At 35.7% G+C, this 23,491-nt stretch overlaps 2 protein-coding genes across 3 annotated transcripts; both read left to right on the top strand.

Moving 5' to 3' along the window:
- Positions 1-794: 794 nt before the first annotated feature.
- Positions 795-1,733, top strand: LOC100769655 (olfactory receptor 1537-like). Its single transcript, XM_027412283.1, has one exon. The coding sequence runs from the start codon at positions 798-800 to the stop codon at positions 1,731-1,733; it is 936 nt and encodes a 311-aa protein (XP_027268084.1). The 5' UTR covers positions 795-797.
- Positions 1,734-18,378: 16,645 nt separating this feature from the next.
- Positions 18,379-22,750, top strand: LOC100769173 (olfactory receptor 1537). Of its 2 annotated transcripts, XM_027412280.1 has the most exons (2): positions 18,379-19,300; positions 22,725-22,750. In XM_027412280.1, the coding sequence occupies exons 1-2, from the start codon at positions 18,379-18,381 to the stop codon at positions 22,748-22,750; spliced, it is 948 nt and encodes a 315-aa protein (XP_027268081.1). The 2 variants fall into 2 exon arrangements, with proteins under 2 accessions (XP_027268081.1, XP_027268082.1); XM_027412281.1 differs by lacking the exon at positions 22,725-22,750 and having other exon boundaries at positions 18,379-19,323.
- Positions 22,751-23,491: the final 741 nt, after the last annotated feature.

The following is a 23,491-nucleotide window of genomic DNA, read 5'->3' as shown; positions in this document are numbered from 1 at the left end:
AGACACAAAAGGAGCTATACTTTTGATGATGTCAGAGAGGAGTTGTCTATGCTCAAAACACATTGTAGGAAATTCTCAATGACCAAATTAAAAAGAAAATAAAAATAACTTTATCTAAGGTGGTATTAAGAAATTCATTGCAATGCAATATTTTATATTTTCAAGTGCATTCAATAAATATAATAAAAACTAGGACATACTTCAAGATAAGAAAACTTGATGTAAAGCAAAAAACATGCAGTTACCTATCTGACACTTTTCCTCATTAATCCCCCTTCCATATCTGAAATTTGGGACATTGTTTTGAATCATAAAAATTATGGAAACTTCAACAGAGTAATAGAATTATAAAGGAAATGCATTCTTAATATTTAAAAATAAGTTTTAAAATAATAATAAAATGTATTTATTTATTTTAATGAATTAGTTTATATATATTTATTCCTTTAACTGATCCATTTAGGTAATTATATAGAGAGCAAAAGTATTTTAAGGCATAAATAATTTATATGTGGAACTTGTGTACATGATAAAGAATAATAATGTCATTCAGAGAAATTCTCTCTCTCTCTATCTATCTATATATATATATATATATATATATATATATATATATATATATATGGGACATATTTGTGTGTAGGATTTCCTCTCATAGAACTAGATTTTTATCAGGCTAGTCTTGTACTCACAGAAATCTGACTGCTTTTGCCTCCCTAGGGCTGGGATTAAAGACTGGATCTTCCACCACATTGCTCTACCAATTCTATTACTCCATCGTAATCTGAATTAAGAATATGGCAGCAGGAAACAACTGCACAGTGACTAAGTTCTTCTTGGCTGGGCTCTCAGAGAAGCCAGAACTCCAGATGCCCCTCTTTATTCTCTTCATGGGAATCTATGTGGTCACTGTAGCAGGCAATTTGGGCATGATCACATTAATTGTGCTAAGTTCCCAACTTCACAACCCCATGTACTATTTCCTCAGCAGTCTTTCTTTCATTGACTGCTGTCAGTCCACAGTTGTTACCCCTAAAATGCTGATGAGCTTTATGACAGAGAAGAACCTGATCTCCTATCCTGCATGCATGACTCAGCTCTATTTCTTCATCATTTTTGGCAGTGCAGAGTGTTGCACATTAGCCGCAATGGCATATGACCGCTATGTTGCCATCTGTAACCCCCTCCTTTACAGTGTCACCATGTCCTATCAGATTTACAGTTCCTTGATTGCAGGAGTGTATATTTTTAGTGTGCTCAGTGCATCAGTTCACATAGGCTTCCTCATAAGAGTTCAGTTCTGCAAATTAGATGTGATCAATCACTATTTCTGTGATATTCTTCCCCTCTTAAAGCTTGCACACTCTAATACCTATATCAATGAATTGCTGATTCTAATTTTGGGTTCATTGAACATCTGTGTCCCAATCCTCACCATTATTACTTCCTACATCTCCATCATTGCCAGCATCCTCCGCATTCATTCCTCAGAAGGCAGGACCAAAGCCTTCAGTACTTGCAGTTCCCACATCTCTGCTGTTGCTATCTTCTTTGGTTCTGCTGCGTTCATGTACTTGCAGCCATCATCAGTGAATTCAATGGACCAAGGAAAAGTGTCATCTGTGTTTTATACTACTGTGGTTCCCATGCTGAACCCCTTGATCTACAGCCTGAGGAATAAGGATGTCAGTATGTCCCTCAAGAAAATATGTCAAAGAAAAACATTCATATAATCAGGAGTAATGTGAGAATTATTAGACAAGTAACCCACAAATACATAGTTTGAATTTACTGTATTTATTTTATTTTATTTTACTTGTAAGAACACTCATTTGCTATGATACTTTGATAAATTATAGAAGTATAAATTTTAAATTCAATTTTTGATGTGTACATTATCACTTTTGTTTCATAGAATAAAAAAATGTAAACCAATAGTTACAGTGATATGAATCCATACACATAATGGATAGCTCATATATATTTTGTCATTTTTTATTAATATTAGTTTTAAAAATATTAAACTTCATTCTGAATTCCAACAAATCTAAAAGTTTGTATTTATTTTTAATTCATTTAGGGGAATTTATTATGTAATTCGTGTAATTACATCATTTCCTCTTCTCCCTCTAATTACTCCCATCTTCCCCCTGCTCTCTGTCAAATTAATGTCCTCCTTTACTTTAATTAATGTATATTTGAAATATATATAATGCATAATATATATATATATATATATATATATATATATATATATATATATATCCATATATACACATATGTGGTTTTATTCATTCTAACCCAATTATCTTCTTTTTTGGTTTTTTTGAGACAGGGTTTCTCTGTATTGCTTTGGAAGTGTTCTAGAACTTGCTCTGTAGACCAGGCTGGTCTCAAACTCCCAGAGATCTGTCTGTCTCTGCCTCCTGAGTGCTGGGATTAAAGGCGTAAACCACCAATGCCTGGCAAAGATTTATTTATTTATCATGTATACAGTGCATGCCAGAATAGGGCACCAGATCCCATTACAGATGGCTGTGAGCCACTCTGGGGTTGTTGGGAACAGAAATCAGGACCTCTGGAAGAACAGTCAGTGCTCTTAACCCCCGAGCCATCTCTCCAGCCCTCTTAACTTTCATTAATTGACTATACCTCTTCATCTATGGGTTGAGTCCCCTGAGATTTTACTCTTCCACATCAGTGTGCCAACTGCTATTATTTTTTGGCTCTTATTAAGCACCCTATATTGTTCAGAACCATGGTGCCATTTTCCTGTCATACACAGAAGAAACAATCTCACCACAACCTTCCTTACCCCCTGATTCTCAGAACATTCTTTCTTTTTCTTCCAAATATTCCTGAGTCTTAGGTAGACTGATTGTATTGTATTGAAGATGGATTAACTGTGGTTCTTCAACCCATCATCAGTTTAGACCAGTTATGGATTTCTGTAATGGTGTCCATTTGCTGTAAGAAAAGCTACACTTATCTGTGGGGAAGATGATCAGTACTAAGTATGTGGTTAGAGATTATACTAGTTTAGGAGAGGGCCACTATTGGACTCTCCTCTATGTTCCATGGGCTCATCATTGGTCAGAGTTGACTGTGTTTATAGAACCAGGCATGAAGTTTATTCTATTGAGTGGACAGTCAGTATAATTCTATAGATACTAATTATTGTTATGATGCAACTGACCCTATTGTCCTTTTAAGGATAGCTTGATTTGCTGGTCATTATTGTGATTCTTAGGTGTCACAACTGGGTAGAACTATTAACTGTTTTTGTACCTTGGCACCTTGGGAGGTATATAATATTTTCCATACTAAGAAAGCTAGTCCTCACAGAGTAGGGTTCTTCAGCTCTATTCATTCAAGTCTAAATCCTGTGTCAGAATACTGTATGTCTTCAGCAGTGGAGACTTAACTAATTTCTGTGAAGAAACTAAGGACAACAGCAATAGCATATAATGTTTTGGGAGGGCTGTTGGTGCATGTGTGTTGTGTTCACTCACGTGTGTGTGTGTGTGTGTGTGTGTGTGTGTGTGTGTGTGTGTGTGTGTGTGTATTTCAGGTAAACATAAAATAATATGATTCTCCATGGCTCTTGCAGAAAACCCTAATTTGTATTTATCAATCTTTATTATTTCTCTTTTACACTGCTTTCTCCACACTTCCCTAAATAAAACACTCCTAAGATTTTTCTATTTGCCTATTCATAGCATCTGTTCTCTGTTTTTCTTCTCTCTAGAGTAAGTGACCACTCCCTCATTCTTTTTTTTTGTTTTGTTTTTCTGGTTTCTGCAACAACTCAAGTTTATATACTCCTACCACATATTTGGATTTAGATATCCCCAGTAAGAGAGAGCATGTGGTATTTGTTTTTCTAGTTCAGAGTTGCCTCACTCAATATTTTCTTGTTCCATCTATTTATATGCCAATTTTAAGTATTTTTTTTACAGATAAACAGAATTCTACTGTAATATATTTTCATTATCAATTCATCAGTTGAAAGTAATTTCTATTTGGTAGCTATTGTGAATAGAGCTGCAGTGAACATGACTGAAAAGGAATCTGTGGTTCAGAGTATCAAGACCTTTGTTCAGTAAGTGGTATTGCAGGGTCAAATGGAAAATTATTTATTTACTTACTTATCTATTTATAATTCATCATATATACTCAATGTTGCTGCACCAGTTTGTAATTTCATTAATGGTGAGTGAGTGTTACCTTTTCCCCACATCTTCTCCATAGTTGGTACATTTGGTATTCTTGAATTTATTTCAACTGGGTTAAGGTTAAATCTCAATGTTGTGTCTTTGTTTTTGTTTTTGTTTCTTTTTCTAATTCATGGCTTGGTCAAGATGGAATGTTCCTTTTCACATTCAGTAGATCAAGGGTGTTCTATCTTCTCAGGTAAACCTTTCAATAAACACTGCTAAAGTTGTATTTCCACTGTTGTTCTGGTTATAATAGCTGACAGAAAATATTACTCATCATAAAGATGGTAGCATTATCCATAACTCAGCCTATAACTCCAGAGAAGACCACTGCTCTTCCAGAGGCAATGCCAGTGGCAGGCACCCCAAGGAAGACCAGCCCAAAGCCTGCCAACACTCCTCAGAGCCTATCCAGCTTTCCCCCAACATCCCTCCCTCTCCTTGTTACCATATCCTAGTTCACAACTCTGGAAGAAGAACCCTGGTCTACCAGAAACCATGCAGACACCTGGAACCTCAGAGTATAATTTGGTACCCATATCTCAAGAAATCCCCAGATCTACCTTAGCCCTTACCATTACCAAGAACCTCAGAACCTTAGAGTTAACCCTTGTACCCCAAACCCTGGAGGTCATACAGACTGACAAAGGTTCCCTATTGGACTAAAGTACTTAGAAGTCACAAGAACCACAGGCAGCTCAGGCCAAATGACAAGAGAGGAATCAGAAACAAAAGGAAAAGGCATCCATCCAACAAAAATAAACTCGGAAATCAACACCTAAAACTATAGTTACCACAAACCCAGATGAGTAGAGGCCAGCTTAAGAACACAATTGGGGGTGAAATGTGGATATGGTGGGGGGAATGGGACGATGGGAGGGAAAGGTTAAATGGGATTGGTATGTACAAAAAGAGAAAGTTCTGCTGCTAAGTAATTATCAAAATAATAAACATATGGAACTAAGAAAGAATATTAAAATATGGAAGGGAAATGGCCTACTAACATATGAGGGTAGACCTATTAGAATTATATCTGACTTCTCAATGGAGAGTCGAAAAGTCAAATGGGTGTGGACAGATGTATGGAGAAATCTGATTAGAGGTACAGCTGACTATGCCCACTTGGTTGGGCGTGGTCAGTGTTAGGTAACATGGGTGTAAAAAGGAGAGAGGTGCTCACCTGGCTCTCTTTTTCCTGGCTGAGCTGAAGAGGAAGCATTTCAGGGTCTGTCCTTCTCCTATGCAAACCTGGTCACTGGCTTCCTAGTATGAGTACATTTCCCCTGTAAACTACTGTTTATCAACTTATTTCTGACTCCACTGTGTAATCATCAATAGAAAGATATCTGCCAGTTTCTAAGAGGCCACAGATGTGAGACCACAATACTATATACAACCAGACTTTTCATCACATAGATGGAGAAAATAAGCTATTCTATGACAAAGTCAAAGTTAAACAGTATTCATGTAGAGCTCCAGTCCTACAGAAGGCAATAGAAGGAAAACATCATTTCAGGGTGGCTAAGTACACTCAGGAGAACAAAATAAAAGGAATTAACATTGATTTGTTTTTAATATCTCTCAATATCAATAAACTCCATTCCCCAATAAAACCTCACAAGCTAACAGATTGGATACAAAACATAACCCATTCTTCTGCTGCATACAAGAAACTCACATTAACATCAAAGACAGACATTACCTCAGAGTAAAGATTTGTAAAAGTTTTTCCAGGCAATGAGCTCCAAGAAGTAAATAGTGTAGCCATTCTAATATCTAACAAAATAGACTTCCATCCAAAATTAATAAAAAGAAATGGGGAAGACACTTCATTTTCATCAATGGAAACAAACCTCTATCAACATGACATCTCAATTCTGAACATCTTTGCCTCAAATGTATAGGTATACAATACACATTTAGAAATCAAAACAACCACAAAATCCCAAACAAACAAAAAACATTACCAAGTTTAAACCACGTATCAAACCCTATACATAAATAGTGGGAAACTTCATTATCCCCACTATAGGGAGAGATTCAGGTCATTGCCTCAGGCTTGAATTCCAGAAAACATGCTCCTAGGCTTTGAACTACCTTTTGTGATTGCTACACATTGTGTGAAATGTTTGATTCTTATCTGAGCTCTTCCTGAAGGATATAGAGCCTTTGCAAAATTTGATTATGAGAGGACTTGGGTGACCCAGATGTCTCATTGCTGAGAATTGCTTGGGCAGATGATGCTTCCCTCAAACAACTCCAGATAAGAGGTCTTGGTATGCAGAAATTGACTTGCTAAAGAGGTTAAATTGTGTATCAATTGTATAACAGCAGTCAGTTCACCAAAATCTGATTCTCTTGCTGCTTTACAAAGCAAAAACTCATCTTTAAGTGACCCAAATTCTTCCACAGACACACACAAAGCATTATTGACACCCCATTCTCACCAATGGAAAGGCCATCTAGGAAAAAAATAAAACTAAAGAGGTGAAGCTAATAGATGTTATTAATTAATGAGCCTAACAGATATCTACAGAAATTTTCACCCAAACACCAAAGACTGTACTTCCTTAGCTCTGTAGGGTCCTGTAATTGTGCAAATAATGGGGAACAGACAACCTAAGTCTATTTAGCCAGAAGCAACTTTATTCAACAACACCATGGTGGTTGGGACACTTCTAACTAGTTATGGATACAGAGAATTATTTGACTCTGTAGCCCTCAGAAAGAACTACAAGCTTCTTCTTATACCAAAAGGTTATACACAGGACAGACAGTTCATATTAGGATTTACAGAATTGTGTTGTTTTGGGATGGGGAGTAGGGGAAGGGCTGGCTTTACTTGTTTTCCTGATTTGGGGAGGTGTACTGTTAACTTGATTTTGTGTTTGTTTTTTCAGAAAGAACTTAATTTGGTTGGCAAAAGAGGGAGAGATATCTGGAAGTACTATGGAGAAAGGAAGTATATAATCAAATTAATTTATATTTAATTTTTTTAAAATAATGAAAATGCTTTTGTTATGTTTGTGTTTTAAGATGGTGTGTATTCTCAAGGCTAAAATTGCTTCATTGTATTGATTTGTATTTCTTACAAAACTTTGTTAAAGATTTATTGAATATAACACAAATCTCACCTTTAGCAACACTGAAAACAAATTTGTTAAATTGGATAAAGGTGATAATGAGTAAAGCTTTAAGGAAGAATAGAACTTATACATGTGCGTATACTCAATGGTTTTCCTGTGTCAGTCATGTCATATGATACAAATGTACTTTTCAAAATTTTATAAATTAAGCAATTGGAAGAAAATGTTTATCAATAGGAATGTTGAGTTACACTGACTTTTGAAAAGCACTATATTAATGTGTATGTAAGCAGAGGATAGGTTCTATCACAGTCCTACCCTCAAGCTATTTATACCTTTTAAACTAGAATGGCAGTGTTAATCAGGAAAAGATGCATTGTGCATTTTCACGGTTATCTGTGCATCATTCTTCACATTGCTGTATGACTCCTCAATTCCCTATAATTCTATGTTCACATTCCTTCATCTTTTAAATTTCTTTTTATTTATTCTGTGTGTCCTTTGCGTCACTCATTTCAACCCCATTCATTGCTGTTCCTGCATATCAGTCCTCTTCCCTTGCAGCCTCCCCACTCCAGATAAAATTTAAGTGAAACAAACCAAAAGGAAATCTTGTCATGGCAGCTCAGAAAAGCTCTGTCCATATATCTTTACCTGCAAGTATTCATTGAAAAGAGTCATTGTTCAGCCAAGCAATGGTGGTGCAAACACCTTTAATCCCAGCACTTGGGAGGCAGAGGCAGGCAGATCTCTGTGAGTTCAAGACCAGGCTAGTTTACAAGAGCTAGTTCTAGGACAGCCTCCAAAGGCACAGAGAAACCCTGTCTGGAAAAACCAAAAAAAAAAGAAAAGAAAAAGAAAAAGGAAAAAAGAAAAGAGTCATTGCTCTGGGTCATATTTCTTTTTAATGTAGAGTCATGGTGATTTTCTTTCTTACCTTTCTGAGTTTCGGAATCAGAAGTTATATAATTTCACCGTATCATCAATTTGTATCATTATTCCCAGGAGAATATAATATAATTGGAAAAATTGTTTTATGTGTCCCATTCACTAAATTAGCATCAATTATGGAGGAAAAAATGGGGTGTGGGCAAGGAAACGATAACTATGGAATGCTCTTGCTCTCTTTTGCTCAATTAAGGTTTTGAATTATTTAAAGGAATAATACCATGTTTTACTATAAATGTCTTTGCTATGGTTTTAACCCATTAGATGTTAAGAAAAAACTTCACACACGTGGCTAGACACCAGTCTGCTCTTTTGAGTTTTCTTCTTTCCAGGTCACTCTAGGTATGTGTCAAGTTGTCAGCTGAAGTCTGCTCTGAGACTCTGTAACAAAGTGAGTGCATTGCTTTGTTATTTTGCTTTTAGAAACAATATTTAGATCAACAAGAAGTCACACATTATATTACATAATCTCCAGGCATAAATTCAAGATATAAAAATGTATTTTAAAAATAGGGCTGGAAAATTAATTCGTTTGCTAAAGTATTTGCTTTATAAGCATCAGCACCCAAGTTGGGTCTCAAAAATCTGTTCTAAAAAGTAAGGATGGTGAATAGCAATTGCAAGCAACACATTGGGTGATAGAGACACATCACTATAGCAAACTAGTCACCCAGACTAGGCTACTTGGCTAATATCAGGACAGTGAGAGACCTTGCATTAAAATGGTAGACAACCTAAGGAGTAACAACAGAGATTGTCCTTTGCCCTTAATATGCTCATGCGTACATATGTACATGCAACTTTCTTAGATTCATACAAATACATTGGCAAATTAATAAGGTATCTTCATACATTGTTGCATGCCTATAATCCAACCCACATAAGTAGATGATGCATGAGTCCTCAAATATTCAAATTACAGGTATATATGTTATAAAAATAAACTGGTTTTTTACTTTATATTTCTTGCAAATTTTTCTTCACTAAGATGTAAGTGCAAGAATGTCTCCTGACTTTCTAAGACCAGTAACAATGCTGTGACCTGTAACCAACCCCCTGTCTCTTAGCTTATAAGAAATGTAGAATCTCAAATTCTACTCAGATTTAATTTGTCAAAATACTGATTTTAATTCACATAATATCTCTAAATAAATATTTACCACAAATGTTGAGTATTTGGATGATAGAAAAAGATTAACCAAATGGGAAATTGTATTTGCTTTCCTTTCAATAGTTTACTCCCTGAAAGGTGAAAATCCTTGGAGAGTGTGTCACCATGCTATTTGGAGCTGGCATATATAAGTCCATGGTACAGCTTCAGAGCATAGGATGCAAAACTGCTCTGGTGACAGTAAAAGGTGAGACAGTTGTCAACTCTCCAGCTGAAGAAACTCTTGGGGATTGTTAACCTATCATTAAATCAACTTCTAAAATAGCTCTGAGACTAAGCACTAGGTTTTGGCCTCTCAGCATTGATGACTGCAGAATGCTGAGCACACCAGTGCTAGTGATTTTGAGAACAAGAAGTAAAACTTGGTGCTGAGACTGTTAGAAAGAAGGAGGGTGAGTCATGAGTCTACAAATATTACTGTAAAAATCAATAATATACTACTTTCTAGATTCATAAAGGCAGTTATTCATTGGATAATTTTTAAATATTATAGAATGTACAAATCACTTTCAGTCCCTGAAATTACAGGCATAGTCCGTTCCCTGCAATCTGCTGTGTCTCACAGTATAATAATATGCTGCTTACAAATGAACTTTCTAGTATTCAGTAGGAAGGTCCCATCAGTTATGATGAATTGGTTAATTTGTAGGTTATCTTATAATTTAATGGAGATTTAGAAAGAAGCAAACCTTTAACAAAAAAAAATGGGTGGACAAATCGAAATTGTTTGCATCCCTGACTGAATACATTTTATGCCCAGGTACAAGTTTTCAGTTTCTTTATTTCAATTAATGTTTACATAGTTAAATAACTTAGATATCATACACTAAATGCTTTCACTAGTTTTTCTTCCCCTAGCATGTAATAAAATACCAAGAAATCACCACATTACTAAAGAAAAAGTATTTTCCAGATGATTTATATTCTGCCAGTGTCTCCCTTGAAAAGGGAGCATTTTTTTGTTTTGTTTTGGGGATTATTCACTTTTAATTTGCAACTTGGCCTCTCTCAGTTACAGTGTTTTTCAGTTGCTCCAGAAATGCCAACTAATTCAAATAATAATTTCAGTGAAACATAATTAGGAAGGAAACTTAAATTCGATCATCTTGAACTGTCTACTATTGGAATGTAATTCTAACCCATGTGCTGTCTTCATTTCCAATGCTTTTTCACACTCACGGGATTGATTATGATTATTTCAGTAAGTTCCTGTGTAGTTGTCCCCTTATCTCTTTCCAATCATACCACCATTCTGACTGTAATCTTAAAAACAAACACTCAAACCCCTAACATTTAATGGCTACCCATTTTTGCACAGATAAGTGCACAGGTCACAGTCCCTCACTAAAGCTGCTAACCCTAACACAGGGCATACATAGTTAACTTTCTCACAAGAGAGGAAGGAGAAAATTTGTTTTCACAAAAACCTTTATCTGCCTCAGAAGAAAAGGGAGGAGGGTGTTAAGGGGTGGGGCTAGCAGCTTAGGGCTGGAAAATATGAGAAGCTTCCTGAGCCTGCAGAGATGAGGAAGGCATTTCAGCAGAAGACAGAATGAGCAAAGGCTATGAGTAGAAGAGCAATTTGACTGGTGTTTTAAAGATAGTCTGGAAGTAAAAGGGAGCATTTGTCCTTGGCTTAATAACATAGATGCTATGCATCCATATATAACAGAGCTTCCAACTTCTTGAACCCATAGATAATGGCATTATTAGCATAACATAATGGGGTGAGTAGAAGAGGGCTGTTGTTTCTGGTGGTAACCAAAAGGGTTAAAGAAGACCAGCATTAAGGACAAAACTGTGTGGCTCCATGTGTGCTGTAACATTCCTGATAACTTATTGCAGCCTTTGAACTGGAATGCATATTGCATATCTTTTTGGATATTATCACAGTCTGGTCATTTCTTATGTATAAATTATTTCTCAGATGTCTATTTCTTTATGCATCACCCAAGGATGTGTTGAATTCCCTGAGCTAGTATGGATTTATGCCTTGTTGTTTTATATGGTTTGCATCAAATCACTTAATCTAGACATGAAGTAATGTTTTCCATCCCATAGTTTATATATTCATAGTTAAACCTTAGAATTTTAAAGAATTTTCTTGGTCTTTGCAAAGATATTCCTTGGTTCTTTTATCTTTGTAGTAACTTTGAAAGCCTGTTGGCCACAAGAAGTACACCTTACCCTGGGAAAATGGGTGATTTCTGGCTCATGTTTAACTTCAAAGGGAAAAAGTTAGACTCCATTAAACCATCCTAATCTGTGATTCCTACTATTCTGACTGTAATTTAAAAGGTTTTGCTCAATGATCAGATTAGACCTCTTCTATATTACAGAATGCATAGACCTATTAAAGTAGCTTTGTTTAGGTAACAATTTTAATCAAACAATTTTAAAATATTAAAACAATTTTAATATTTATGTATAACATGCTTTGCATTTTCAATTCAACCTGCTGACCATTGGGGACCATAAAGTGTTTGTAAGCAAAAAAATTTTTAGAGATCTGTATTGAATCCATAGGCATTGTAATAATTAGATAATAAATACATGCTATGAAAGGAAAAATATAAAAATAATTGCAATCATATTTATTAAATGAATAGAGGTGATGCATTTCAATATTATATGTATATGAATTAAGAAAAAATTTACTTATTGTGAAATATTACTGTTAATATTGGTACATTTGTATATTTTTGTACTTAATGAAAGCCCATCAGGTTGCAGTATTAATCAATTCAATAAATTTTATTGCCTTATCCTACCATCTTTATATCATTTGTAAATTTTATCACATATTTGGAGCATAAGACTATTTAATATGCTGATATGGCAGATTTAGATTGTGTGCTCCTTAAAGCAGAATAGATGTCATGTTACCTTTTACTGCTGCAATGACCTGAGGTCATTGTCATTTCCTCTGTATTTCCACAATTTTTAGAGCAAGATGGAGAGTATGAGAGAGAGCTAGGTCAAAGGAAAAAGATAAGTTTTGGGGAAAGATGACATACCTGTCTTTGAAGAATGGGATAGACTGATTTTATTTAATTTAATGGCTCCCAATTGCACAACTATTCTGGCTTTTTATACACCTAAAGTATTATTCTTATTTTTTAAACAGTTAAGATCTACACGCTACTTGAAAAGATTTATATTCACTATGTTTGAAATAGGACTAAGTGTTTCTTATTCAATAAATTTTAAAAGATAGATAAATAGTTTTGTGAATATTTCTTTGATTGTACAAACTACCAGTCTATCTACAATATAATTTAAATTCTAAATGCAATAATAAGAAAATAAATAATGACACTCTCTTATTTAATGCAACTGAGTATGGAATGTGGATAGTTGATATAATATTAGTGGTTAATTATTCTAGAAATAGAATAGGAACAAATAATTTAGAGCTGTGGAGATGACTTGAGATGAGCTAGAAACCATTTTGGAAGTATTCTTTGGAGACTCTTTTTTCTCATGGGAATAAGGCTAAGACTATAAACAAAAATGTAATAAATTTTGCTTTTCACCATCAACATATTTATATTTTTTGCATTCGCAAAGTTTTATTAATGCTGAAATCATCTTTGGCATATTTGTTTGACAACACCATTGAAAAATAAATAAATTCATATTCATATATGTTTTACATCTCATTGAAAAGCAACTACATAGACTACTCTCTTAGAAATGAAGGCAGTTACTGGGCAGACAAGATGACTAAGAGAGTAAATTCACTTGCCAAACAATCATGATAACCTGAAGTCTCTCCTCAGAATCTACATGGCTGAAGGAGAGAACAGGCTCTCGAAATTTACTCTGTGACTTCACATGTATGTCATGGCATACATCTGTGTGCACACATACATACAGACAAACACTATACTGACAATAAGTATAACATCTAAGAAAGAAATCAAGTACTTGCCAGTAGTGTATGTGCATATTAAATATAGAGAGATAAAAGAAATATGTTTTGTACTGAACATTAATTACATCTAGAGTTGTCAGATTCCATTATTTATAACAATTTAAGATGCACACTTTTAACATCAGGCTTTGCTAATATTTCCTGCAAATTCTGAAATGGCCCAAAATATACATTTTGCTTTAAGTATTCAATTGGTGTTTTAAATGCTCTTATTTCATATGTGAAATTCACTAATTGAATTACTAACCTCTCCATATATCTGTGAAAATTGATTTCTTTGCCATATTGAGTATTAAGAAACACTTTTTGGTGAGTTCTTTTCCTAATAAAATTTTCTTCAAGTTCTCTCAGGACTATTTAAAACATACAGTCTATACTGATTGCTGATATTTGTATAAGATTGACATCTAGATATTGGTACTAACTTGTTCATATCTTATGTCATTCCTATTTCAGTTTTAATTAAAAATTCAGTTGAAATATGTTTTAATGTAAGAATACATAATCTGAAAATAGAAATACAGTGTTAATGTTTGATAGAAAGAATAGCAAATACAAAGCTTGTGATGATGTACAAATATCAGAAAAGTGGCTTCAAACAGTATGACAGCAAATAGAAAATATGCCATAGGTTAGTGAGAAATAGTGTGACTCAAGTTTGAAAAATTAAAGTAAGAAAAATATAATCAGAATTTTTAGTAAAGAGACTACTGTTCTTTGCTCAATATATATTAGAACAGCATCCAAAAATCATTGTCAATATGTAATATTTTTTTAAAAATTAAAGAAATAAGCCACCAAACTATGCATGCAATTCTGTAAAAATAGTGTTTTATTTGGGAGCAGTATACTGTTTAACATGTTTTGCTAATATTTTAAAAAATTTAAAAAGCAACAGGTCTTTGGTCTGACAAGAGTGTCAAGTATGGGTTTCATCTTGTGGAGCAGAAAATGATTCAATACTCCCAGGACATTCATATCATCATTGTACCATTGAGAATGTCTTGCCATTCCAGATGTTATTTAGCTCACAGGTTCCATAACTGCTTAAGACTGTTGAGTACATTTCTCCACAGTAGTGACCATAGTTACTTCCTGTACTGTGAAATCTAGCATTTAGTAATGAAACTTCCAGGGCAGTACTATCATGATATCTCCATGCTCTGTGACCAAGTACAAGATGCCTTCAGAAACAAGGTCTTTCCACTGACCTGTGGAGTTTAACTAACAGTATTGAGAGTTTGTGATTTTTTTGGAAGGGGGACTGATGACACTTCACTTACCAACAATTCAAATAGAGGAAACCCATTAACAAAAGGAGAGGGATGAATATAAGGGAACAATGTCCTCCAGACACAATAAGACAGCTGCACATATGAATTCACAGTGATTGCCATGTCATATGATCAATCCAGACCAAATCTCTGTATGGAGAGCTGAGGTGATTATGAAGATTCTCCTCTAGCTGAGCAGCCACTGTTTATTCAAGGTCGCCTAGAAAAGGAAACTCATTTTCTTTAAGAACAATGCCCCTGGTAAGTCAAACAGAATCCTGTGGAAGGCCACATCTAACAATACATGGGCAGCACAAACTGAGCATTATGGGTGAAAACAAAGACACAAAGTGGTCTAGATCTTTGATGATTTCAGAGAGGGGTTGTATATGCTCAAAACACATTGTAGAAAATCTCAATGAACAAATTAAAAAGAAAATTTTAAGAACTTTACCAAAGGTAGTTACTAAGAGAATTTATGCAAAGCAAAACATTATAATTTTAGAGTCCATTCACTAAATATTATAAAACTAGGACACATTTCAAGATAAGAAAACATCATGAGAAGCACAAAACTTGTAAAGGTTCCACTTTTATGGAGGATGAACAACATATGAAATATTTTCAATGGGATATTTTGGTAACTTTAACATAAATTATTGTGATATTTATTTGAATGGACTTAGTGGGTGATTTATAGAAATTAAAATGCTAAAATGCCCTTCCCCTACAATGAGATTGGTGTCTACCTTGGTTACCATTCCTACAGCTTTCATACAGTAGCTGTTCAAAGCAGAAACACCCTTAGCTAAGCACTGAACCAGAATACTGGGATCCAGTTGTGGAGAGGGAGGAGGGATGAGCAAAGGAGCCAATACAGGGCTGGAGAGACCTGCAGAAACAGTTGATCTGACCTAGTGAGAGTATGGAGTATCTAGTCATAAAGCTGGGGAAACAGCATTGGACAGAACCAAGCTCTCTGAATGTGGGTGCCAGCTAGGAGGCCTGGCCATCTATGGGACCTCTAACAGTGGAGCCAGTCTTTAACCCTAGAGCACAAATGGACTTTTGGAGCCCATTCCCTATGGAGGAATACTGTTGCAGCTCAGATATGCAAGGAGGGCCTGGGCCCTCCCCCAAATAATATGACACCCTTAGAAGGGTGGAGAGCCTCACTATCCCTGGGGAGGAGTTGGGGGATGGGTTAGGGGGATTGGTGAGGAACATGGGAAGATGGGAGGGCTAGGGAATGGGGGGATGGTTATGTAAATATGAGTAGTAATTAAAGAATAGAAAAAAGAAATAGTTTCTGGAAGCTGGAGGGATGGCCCAGTGGTTAAGAGCTCTGGCTGCTCTTCCAGAGGTCCTGAGTTCAATTCCCAGCAACCACATGGTAGCTCACAATCATCTGTAGTGAGATCTGGTGCCCTATTCTGGCCTGCAGGTAGAACACTGTATATATACTAAGTAAATAAATCTTTACAAAAAGAGAAAAATAAAATAAATGCTAAAATCAATAAATTTATGAATTACTGGTTAAAGCTTTACTTAAAAAATTAAGTAGTACCAGGCATTGTGGTCCAGTCTAATGTCTTAGCAATCAGGGTGAATAGGCAAGAGGATTGTGAGTTATAGGCCAGTCTGGGCTACAGAGTGAGGCTTTTTATCAAACAAACTGTCAGAGATGAAGAACAGAAAACCATATCAAAGAAACACAGAAAGAAAAAATAATTTGGCAGAACAAATAAACTAGAAAAATGTAACTTGGAATACCAGCATAGCTAAGTAGGCTTATTTATTAATTAATGGCATTAGACTACTTGTAAATTGTGAAATCTGGCAAAAAAAATTCCTACTTTATTGATGGAACATATGGAAAGACAAATCATTGCTTAAGTAAATCATACATGCCTGGAAACACAAGCATGCACATTCTGGTTACTATCAACTTCACACAAAATACATCCCATAGTCCCATATTACACTCCCTCCTCACCACAAGGCTCTTTCCTATAGTCCTAACATTTTTCCTATCTTTCTGTCTTGAACATCTTAACCAAGTCATCTGTGTGGCCATAATTTTAGAACTATTTAAAATTGCATGGGGGCCTTGTTGGTAAGTACACAACTGAATACAAAGTTTGCCCCATTCCAGAATCTATGAGTGACCCAAAGATCAGTAAGAGAAACTGTCAGATGTCCCCAACCCCCACCAATTTAGTGATGAACTACTATTTACAGGCTCAGTCTTAAGTGGGCCATCAAGGCAGCCACTGCAACTGTGAAATCATAAATTGTCTGGATCACTACAGTAAGAGAGTTTTTCACAGATCTTACTGTTTAGACTCTTGCATTATTTTTGGCTCCTATCATTTTGTGCTTAGAATCATTGTATGTTTTCATTTTTCTTTTTGTGTGTGTTTTTAAGAAATCTTGAAGTTGAAAGCCTATATAAGACCTAAATGTTTACATTTTAAAACATTTCTACTTGTGGGCTTTAAGGACTAAACTCTAATTCAGATAGGGATTCAGTGTTTAAATGCTGTGACTAGTTTTTTCACAGTTCAGTAGTATAGAAGATAATCATTACATTTGTACATCAGTGTTTTTCATTCTGCAATGCAATCCTTCTATGTGCACAAGAAATAGAAATAGAAAAAAATAGGAACTGAGTTGAGACTGTTTCTCTAATTTTCATGAGTAGAAATGCAGGTATTTCTTTTGTGAAAATGTCAGTATGAATTAACAACATAAACTCATACTGCAAGTTTTGTGAGTGATAAGATGCAAGTAGGACTTATGTCTTTACATAGCAAGAAACAAAAAAGACATTGTACTAAGCAAGGGCGTTACTGGTAAGTGAGTGGGAGTGAGCATGGAGAGTTTGTCTTCATGACCTTACTGTTTAACCACTGCTGAGTGACTCTCTTCCTCTCAAGACCTGGCTCACAAACAGAAACCTATTTCTAAGAGAACTATGCTACCATTACAAAATCCTAGAAGCACCATTTATGCAAGACTCATGCCATGGTTGCTCCAGAAGCCATTTAATATTCACATTTAGGAATTTAAAGACATCATGTGTCTTAAGAATTTAAAAAAATAAAATTATTTTTAAAAACTCCACAAATCCTGTGGAGAAATTAGATTTTGGAAAATAATACATATTTTCAGGGAAATTTACTTTCTCAAGTATGTCTGTCACACTGGTGGACATCCTCACAGATAATCTTCTCAACTAAGAGACATTAATTTTAAATCACAAAAATTATCAATGCTTGGACAGGGTAGTAGTATTTTATATGAAAGGCATTCTCAAATTTTTAAGGACAAGTTTAAAAACAATATTAAAAGATAAATTGTATTCATTTAAATGATCTCAGTAAAGATAATTTTATAGAGAACAAATATATTCTAAGGCAGAAATAATTTACATGTGGACTTTGTAGAAAAGCATAATAAAAACAAATAATAAAATCATTATTACTGACAACCTTAAACATGCTCACTCTGTGTGTGTATATACATATACATATACATATACATATACATATACATATATATATGTATATTTTGAGGACAACCTTTCTTTGTATAGCCTTACCTCTCCTAGATGCAGCTGTGTTGACCAGGCTAGTCTTGAACTCACAGAAAACTGTCTGCTTCTGCCTCCCTAATGATGGGATTAAAGAACTGAGCTACCACCACCTGGCTCCACTAAAATTTTTACTCTTTCAGAATCTGAATGAAGAACATGGAAGCAAGAAACCACTGCACAATGACTGAGTTCTTCTTAGCTGGGCTTTCAGAGAAGACTGAACTCCAGATGCCCCTCTTCTTTCTCTTCATAGGAATCTATGTGGTCACTGTAGCAAGCAATCTGGGCATGATCACACTGATTTTGCTCAGTTCCCACCTGCACAACCCCATGTACTATTTCCTCAGCAGTCTGTCCTTCATTGACTTCTGTCAGTCCACAGTTGTCATCCCTAAAATGCTGGTTGGCTTTGTGTCAGGGAAGAATCTCATCTCCTACCCTGCATGCATGTCTCAGCTCTATTTCCTTATCATTTTTGGCGTTGCAGAGTGTTACACATTAGCTGCAATGGCATATGACCGCTATGTTGCCATCTGTAAACCCTTGTTTTACAGTGTCACCATGTCCTATCAGATTTACAGTTCCCTGATTGCAGGAGTGTATATTTTTAGTGTGCTCAGTGCATCAGTTCACACAGGGTTCATGATTAGGATTCAGTTCTGCAAATTAGATGTGATCAACCACTATTTCTGTGACCTTCTTCCCCTCTTGAAGCTTGCACACTCTAATACCCATATCAATGAATTGTTGATTCTAATTTTTGGTTCATTGAACATCTGTTTGCCTATCCTTACCATTATTAGTTCCTACACCTCCATCATTGCCAGTATCCTCCACATTCGCTCCACAGAAGGCAGGACCAAAGCCTTTAGTACTTGCAGTTCCCACATTTCTGCTGTTGCTATCTTCTTTGGTTCTGCTGCGTTCATGTACTTACAGCCATCATCAGTGAATTCGATGGACCAAGGAAAAGTGTCATCTGTGTTTTATACTACTGTTGTTCCTATGCTGAATCCTTTGATATACAGCATGAGGAATAAAGATGTCAGTGCTGCCCTGAAAAAAATACTTCAAAGAAAAACATTCATGTAATCAGAAGTAATGTGGGGATTTGTTATTAGACAAAAAAGTTTGAATTTGTTATTTATTTTATTCTACTTTTAAGAGTTCTTACTCATTTGCTAGGATAGTTAAATAATTTTTACAAGTATTAATCTAAATTTTCTATGCACTTAATATCTCTTCTTTCACAGAATGAACCATGGAAACCAATAGTAAGGATGAAATGAATTTACATGTCCATAATGGATAGTCTATCATGTTAAGTTTATTCTTTTCATGTTCATTAAATATTACTTTAAATTATGAAACTTTATTCTTAACTACAATGAACTTTATACTTTTTTTGAGGGGGGAGGGGTTGAGACAGGGTTTCTCTGTGGCTTTGAAGGCTGTCCTGGAACTAGCTCTTGTAGACTAGACTGGTCTTCAACTCACAGAGATCCTCTGCCTCTGCCTCCCAAGTGCTGGGATTAAAGGCGTGTGCCACCAACGCCCAGTGAACCTTATATTTTTAAATTTTATTTTTTATTCATTTGGGGAATTTCATATCTAAGATCTATAACTACCTCATTGTCTCTATATTCCTTTAATACCTCCTGTGCTACCCTGTTCTCTGTCAAATTAATGGCCTTCTTTCCTTTATTACACACACACACACACACACACACACACACACACACACACACACATTTATGAACCACACATATATCAATTTAAATATACTAGGAGCTTCATCCATAGGAAGACTGACACCATTCTCAGCCATCATGAACTATAGCTCTTCATCTAGGGAGTCCCCTGAGATTTTTCTTCTATATTGGTGTGCCAACTGGTATCATTTTGGCTCGTTTTTAGGAAATTATATTGTTGAGAATCATGGTGGCTTTTTCCTGTCATACACAAAAAAAACACAATGTCACCATATCCATTTTATCCTCTGACTCTTAGAACATTATATTTTTCCTCAAAATATTCCACAGTCTGAGGTGCAGTGATTGTATTGTAGATGGATTAATTGTGACACTTCACCACAACATACATCACTTGTTCCCTGTATTCAGAGAAGCTATGGATTTCTGTAATGGCCTACATCTGATGTAAGCAGAATTAAACTTTTTTGTGGGTGAGATGATCAGTACTAAGTATGCAGTTAAATATTATACTAGTTTAGGAGAGTGTCACTATTATACTATCCTCCACCTTCTGTGACCCCATCAGTACCTCAGAGTTGACAGTTTCGGGGGAACAAACTATGAAGTTCCTCCTATTTAGTGGACGTTAAGAATAATTTCATAACTATTGATTACTGTCATGCTGTCACTGACACTATTGAATGTATATGGACAACTTGCTTTGCTGGTTAAATTATTGTGCTTCATAGGTGTCACAGCTGGGTAAAACTATTCACTCCATTTGGCATCTTGGGTGTTTTATACCCATTTCCATACTAAGAAATGTAGTCCTCATGGAGTATGCTTCTAGGTGTAATTCAGCTCTATTCAACCAAGTCAAAGTCCTGGGTCAGAATGCTGAGTGTCTTAACAACAGAAAAGTACTTTAAATTTCTGTGGAGCAAGTAAAGGCAACAGCAATAGCATATAATGTTTTGGGATGGCTGTGTGTGTGTGTGTGTGTGTGTGTGTGTGTGTGTGTGTGTGTGTGTGTATTTTTAGGTAAACAAAATAATATGATGCTCCATGGCTGTTTTAAACAACTTCATTGGTATTTATTAATCATTACTATTTCTTTTTCTATGTTGCTTTACATCCCCTCTCCCCAAATAATAGGCTCCAATATTTTTTTTACTCCATAATAGCATCTCTATGCTGTTATTCTATCTCTAAACTAGATGCCCTCCCAACCATCCTTTTTTATTTTTGTGGTTTCTGAACACTCTAGATTGTACACACACACACAAAAAAAAAAAAAAAAAAAAAAAAAAAAAAAAAAACAGAGATTTGGGTCTTGTATCCTGAGCAATGGAGACCATGTGGTATTTGTCTTTCTGGCTAGAATTCCCTCACTCAATATTTTCCAGTTCTGTCTATTTACATGCAAATTTAACATCTTATTTTTTTAAAGCTAAATAGAATTCAACTATGTAGAAGAACATGAAAGGAACTTCCAGAGGCATCATCATCCTTGACTTAAAGCTCTACTATAGAACTATAGTAATAAAACAGCCTGGTAATTGGCTTAAAAACTGACATATGTATTGAGGGGAATAACTGATATGAAATACATAAGGTTAAGATAACTTTTAATAGATAAATGCCAGCCAACAGCAAGCCAGAGCGTGCCAAAAGCAGGAAAGCAAGAGAGTGCCCATGTGCTTTGTTTGTCCCATTAATACCTCTCTTGCATCACCCTGACATCACCTTGACCACACCCTAGTGGGTGTGGTCAGGCACAGCTATAGCCTGTCACTAGGAGGACTGGTTACAGAGTCTCCCTACAATTTCTCTTTTAGTCTAAATGAGGGTAAAAATTTAACAGTGTAAAGTATCCAAAATTAACAATCATAAGGTGAAATACAAGAAGATACAATAATCTGCTATGTAATATCCTAACAATATCTATTTCAGCTAAACCCTAAAGTCATCTGAAAGAGGTGTCTAAGCCTGAAAAACTCCTTCCAATCCCAACCATAAACAATAGGAAGCTATCCCTAACTAGGTATACACTATCCTTAGTAACAACAATGGGGGAAAGAGGGCATAGCATTCTCCAAGTTACTTCCTGCTGATATAGGACAGCAATAGCCTCCTGGGGTCCTGTAGGAAGAAAATCTTAGTATAAAGAAAGTCTTGAATGGATTGTAACCAGTCCATGTTCGATGAGATTTGCTTAATTGAAGATCTAGTTTGAAATCCTCAACTTGATTTTAAGTCAGTACCAGAAGCTCTAGTTGGAGTGTCAGTTGAAATGGAGTAAGTTGGATCCAGTGTAGTCGAGGAGATATGGCCCAATTTCTTTCCAGAGCTTCCAGGGATTGCTGTCAGGCAGGTCTCCATGGGCTGTGTGGGACTCAAACATAAGAGTTAGCAGAGAAATGTATAGTTGTCTTGACCTGCAAGACAGCAACTTAGAGCAAGAAGTCCAGGGAGGTGAATGGAGACAAGAGATGCAAGAGAATGACCACAGGACAGGATTCTGATCAAGTGGCAAATTTTATCTTTTCCAGGCTAGCTTATATAGTCAGTATATGGGGTAAAGGGGAGGGGGAGAAGAGGCAAAGAGCCAGGTGTTAGTTCAAGCAGGATGTTAGAAAACTATAAAAGGAGGATATTGGCAGGGTAAAATATTCATGGGTGGTGGGGAGAGGGAGGGTTACCTAGGTAAGTGGTTGGTTGAGGGAGGGTTGATTAGGTAAGTGGGACTATTGTTGGAACAAAGGATTGAAGTCTGGTTCATGTTGTTCCTTCTGGGTTTTCATGCTTCTAGAAGCCATTTATAATCAAAAGACAGTTCTATAACCCTGTGGCTTGCCAAGTTTCGCCTAAAGGATCATGGCAAGCTGTATGGCTCCCAACATAAATGTTTGCTTTTATATGTATGCTTACTGAGAAAGGAAACCATGGGAAAATAACCATTATGAGAGGGTGTACACCTTGAAGGAAAGAGCCAAGAAAGACAAGGACAGTCCCCAAATTCTTCTCTGATTCTGTATTACATGAATTGGCTTCTTGATACAATACGGAAACTCTAAAGTTTAGTTAAACAACGTGCTTGGATTTTAGAAGATGAAAGCAAAATCCACCTCTAAATCCAGCATTGGTTTAATTGAATAGGGACTAGGAAATAAAGAGAAATAGAGTTCTCTGAGATAGCTATAAGTTTACTGTATGGCACGTTTCTTTCATTTGATGGTTATAGCTACCGTCTTTTCTTAAGTATTTTTGCATGCAGTGTCCTTTGCATTCTGGAGATGAGTTTTCCTGTGAAGATAAAAGCAAAACACTTCCCTTTCCTTTGGGAGGTTTCTATTTATTTTATTAGATATACCTTAGTAGAATACCTGTCATTTGTTGAGAGGTTTTTCTTTTTCAACTCAAATCTTGATCAACTTTGATGGTATCCAAAGTTTTTCTTCTCCTGTGCAAACGAATGCAAAAACCCTACCCCATCAAAACACATGACCTGGTTTCCATACAGAGGTTAGTACATCTTTGAAGTATACCGGCTGATTCAGTTCCAC

The sequence above is a fragment of the Cricetulus griseus genome, chromosome 4, assembly GCF_003668045.3.
Source record: "Cricetulus griseus strain 17A/GY chromosome 4, alternate assembly CriGri-PICRH-1.0, whole genome shotgun sequence".
Taxonomy (NCBI): Eukaryota; Metazoa; Chordata; class Mammalia; order Rodentia; family Cricetidae; genus Cricetulus; species Cricetulus griseus.
This window is presented reverse-complemented; position numbering and strand designations above follow the sequence as displayed.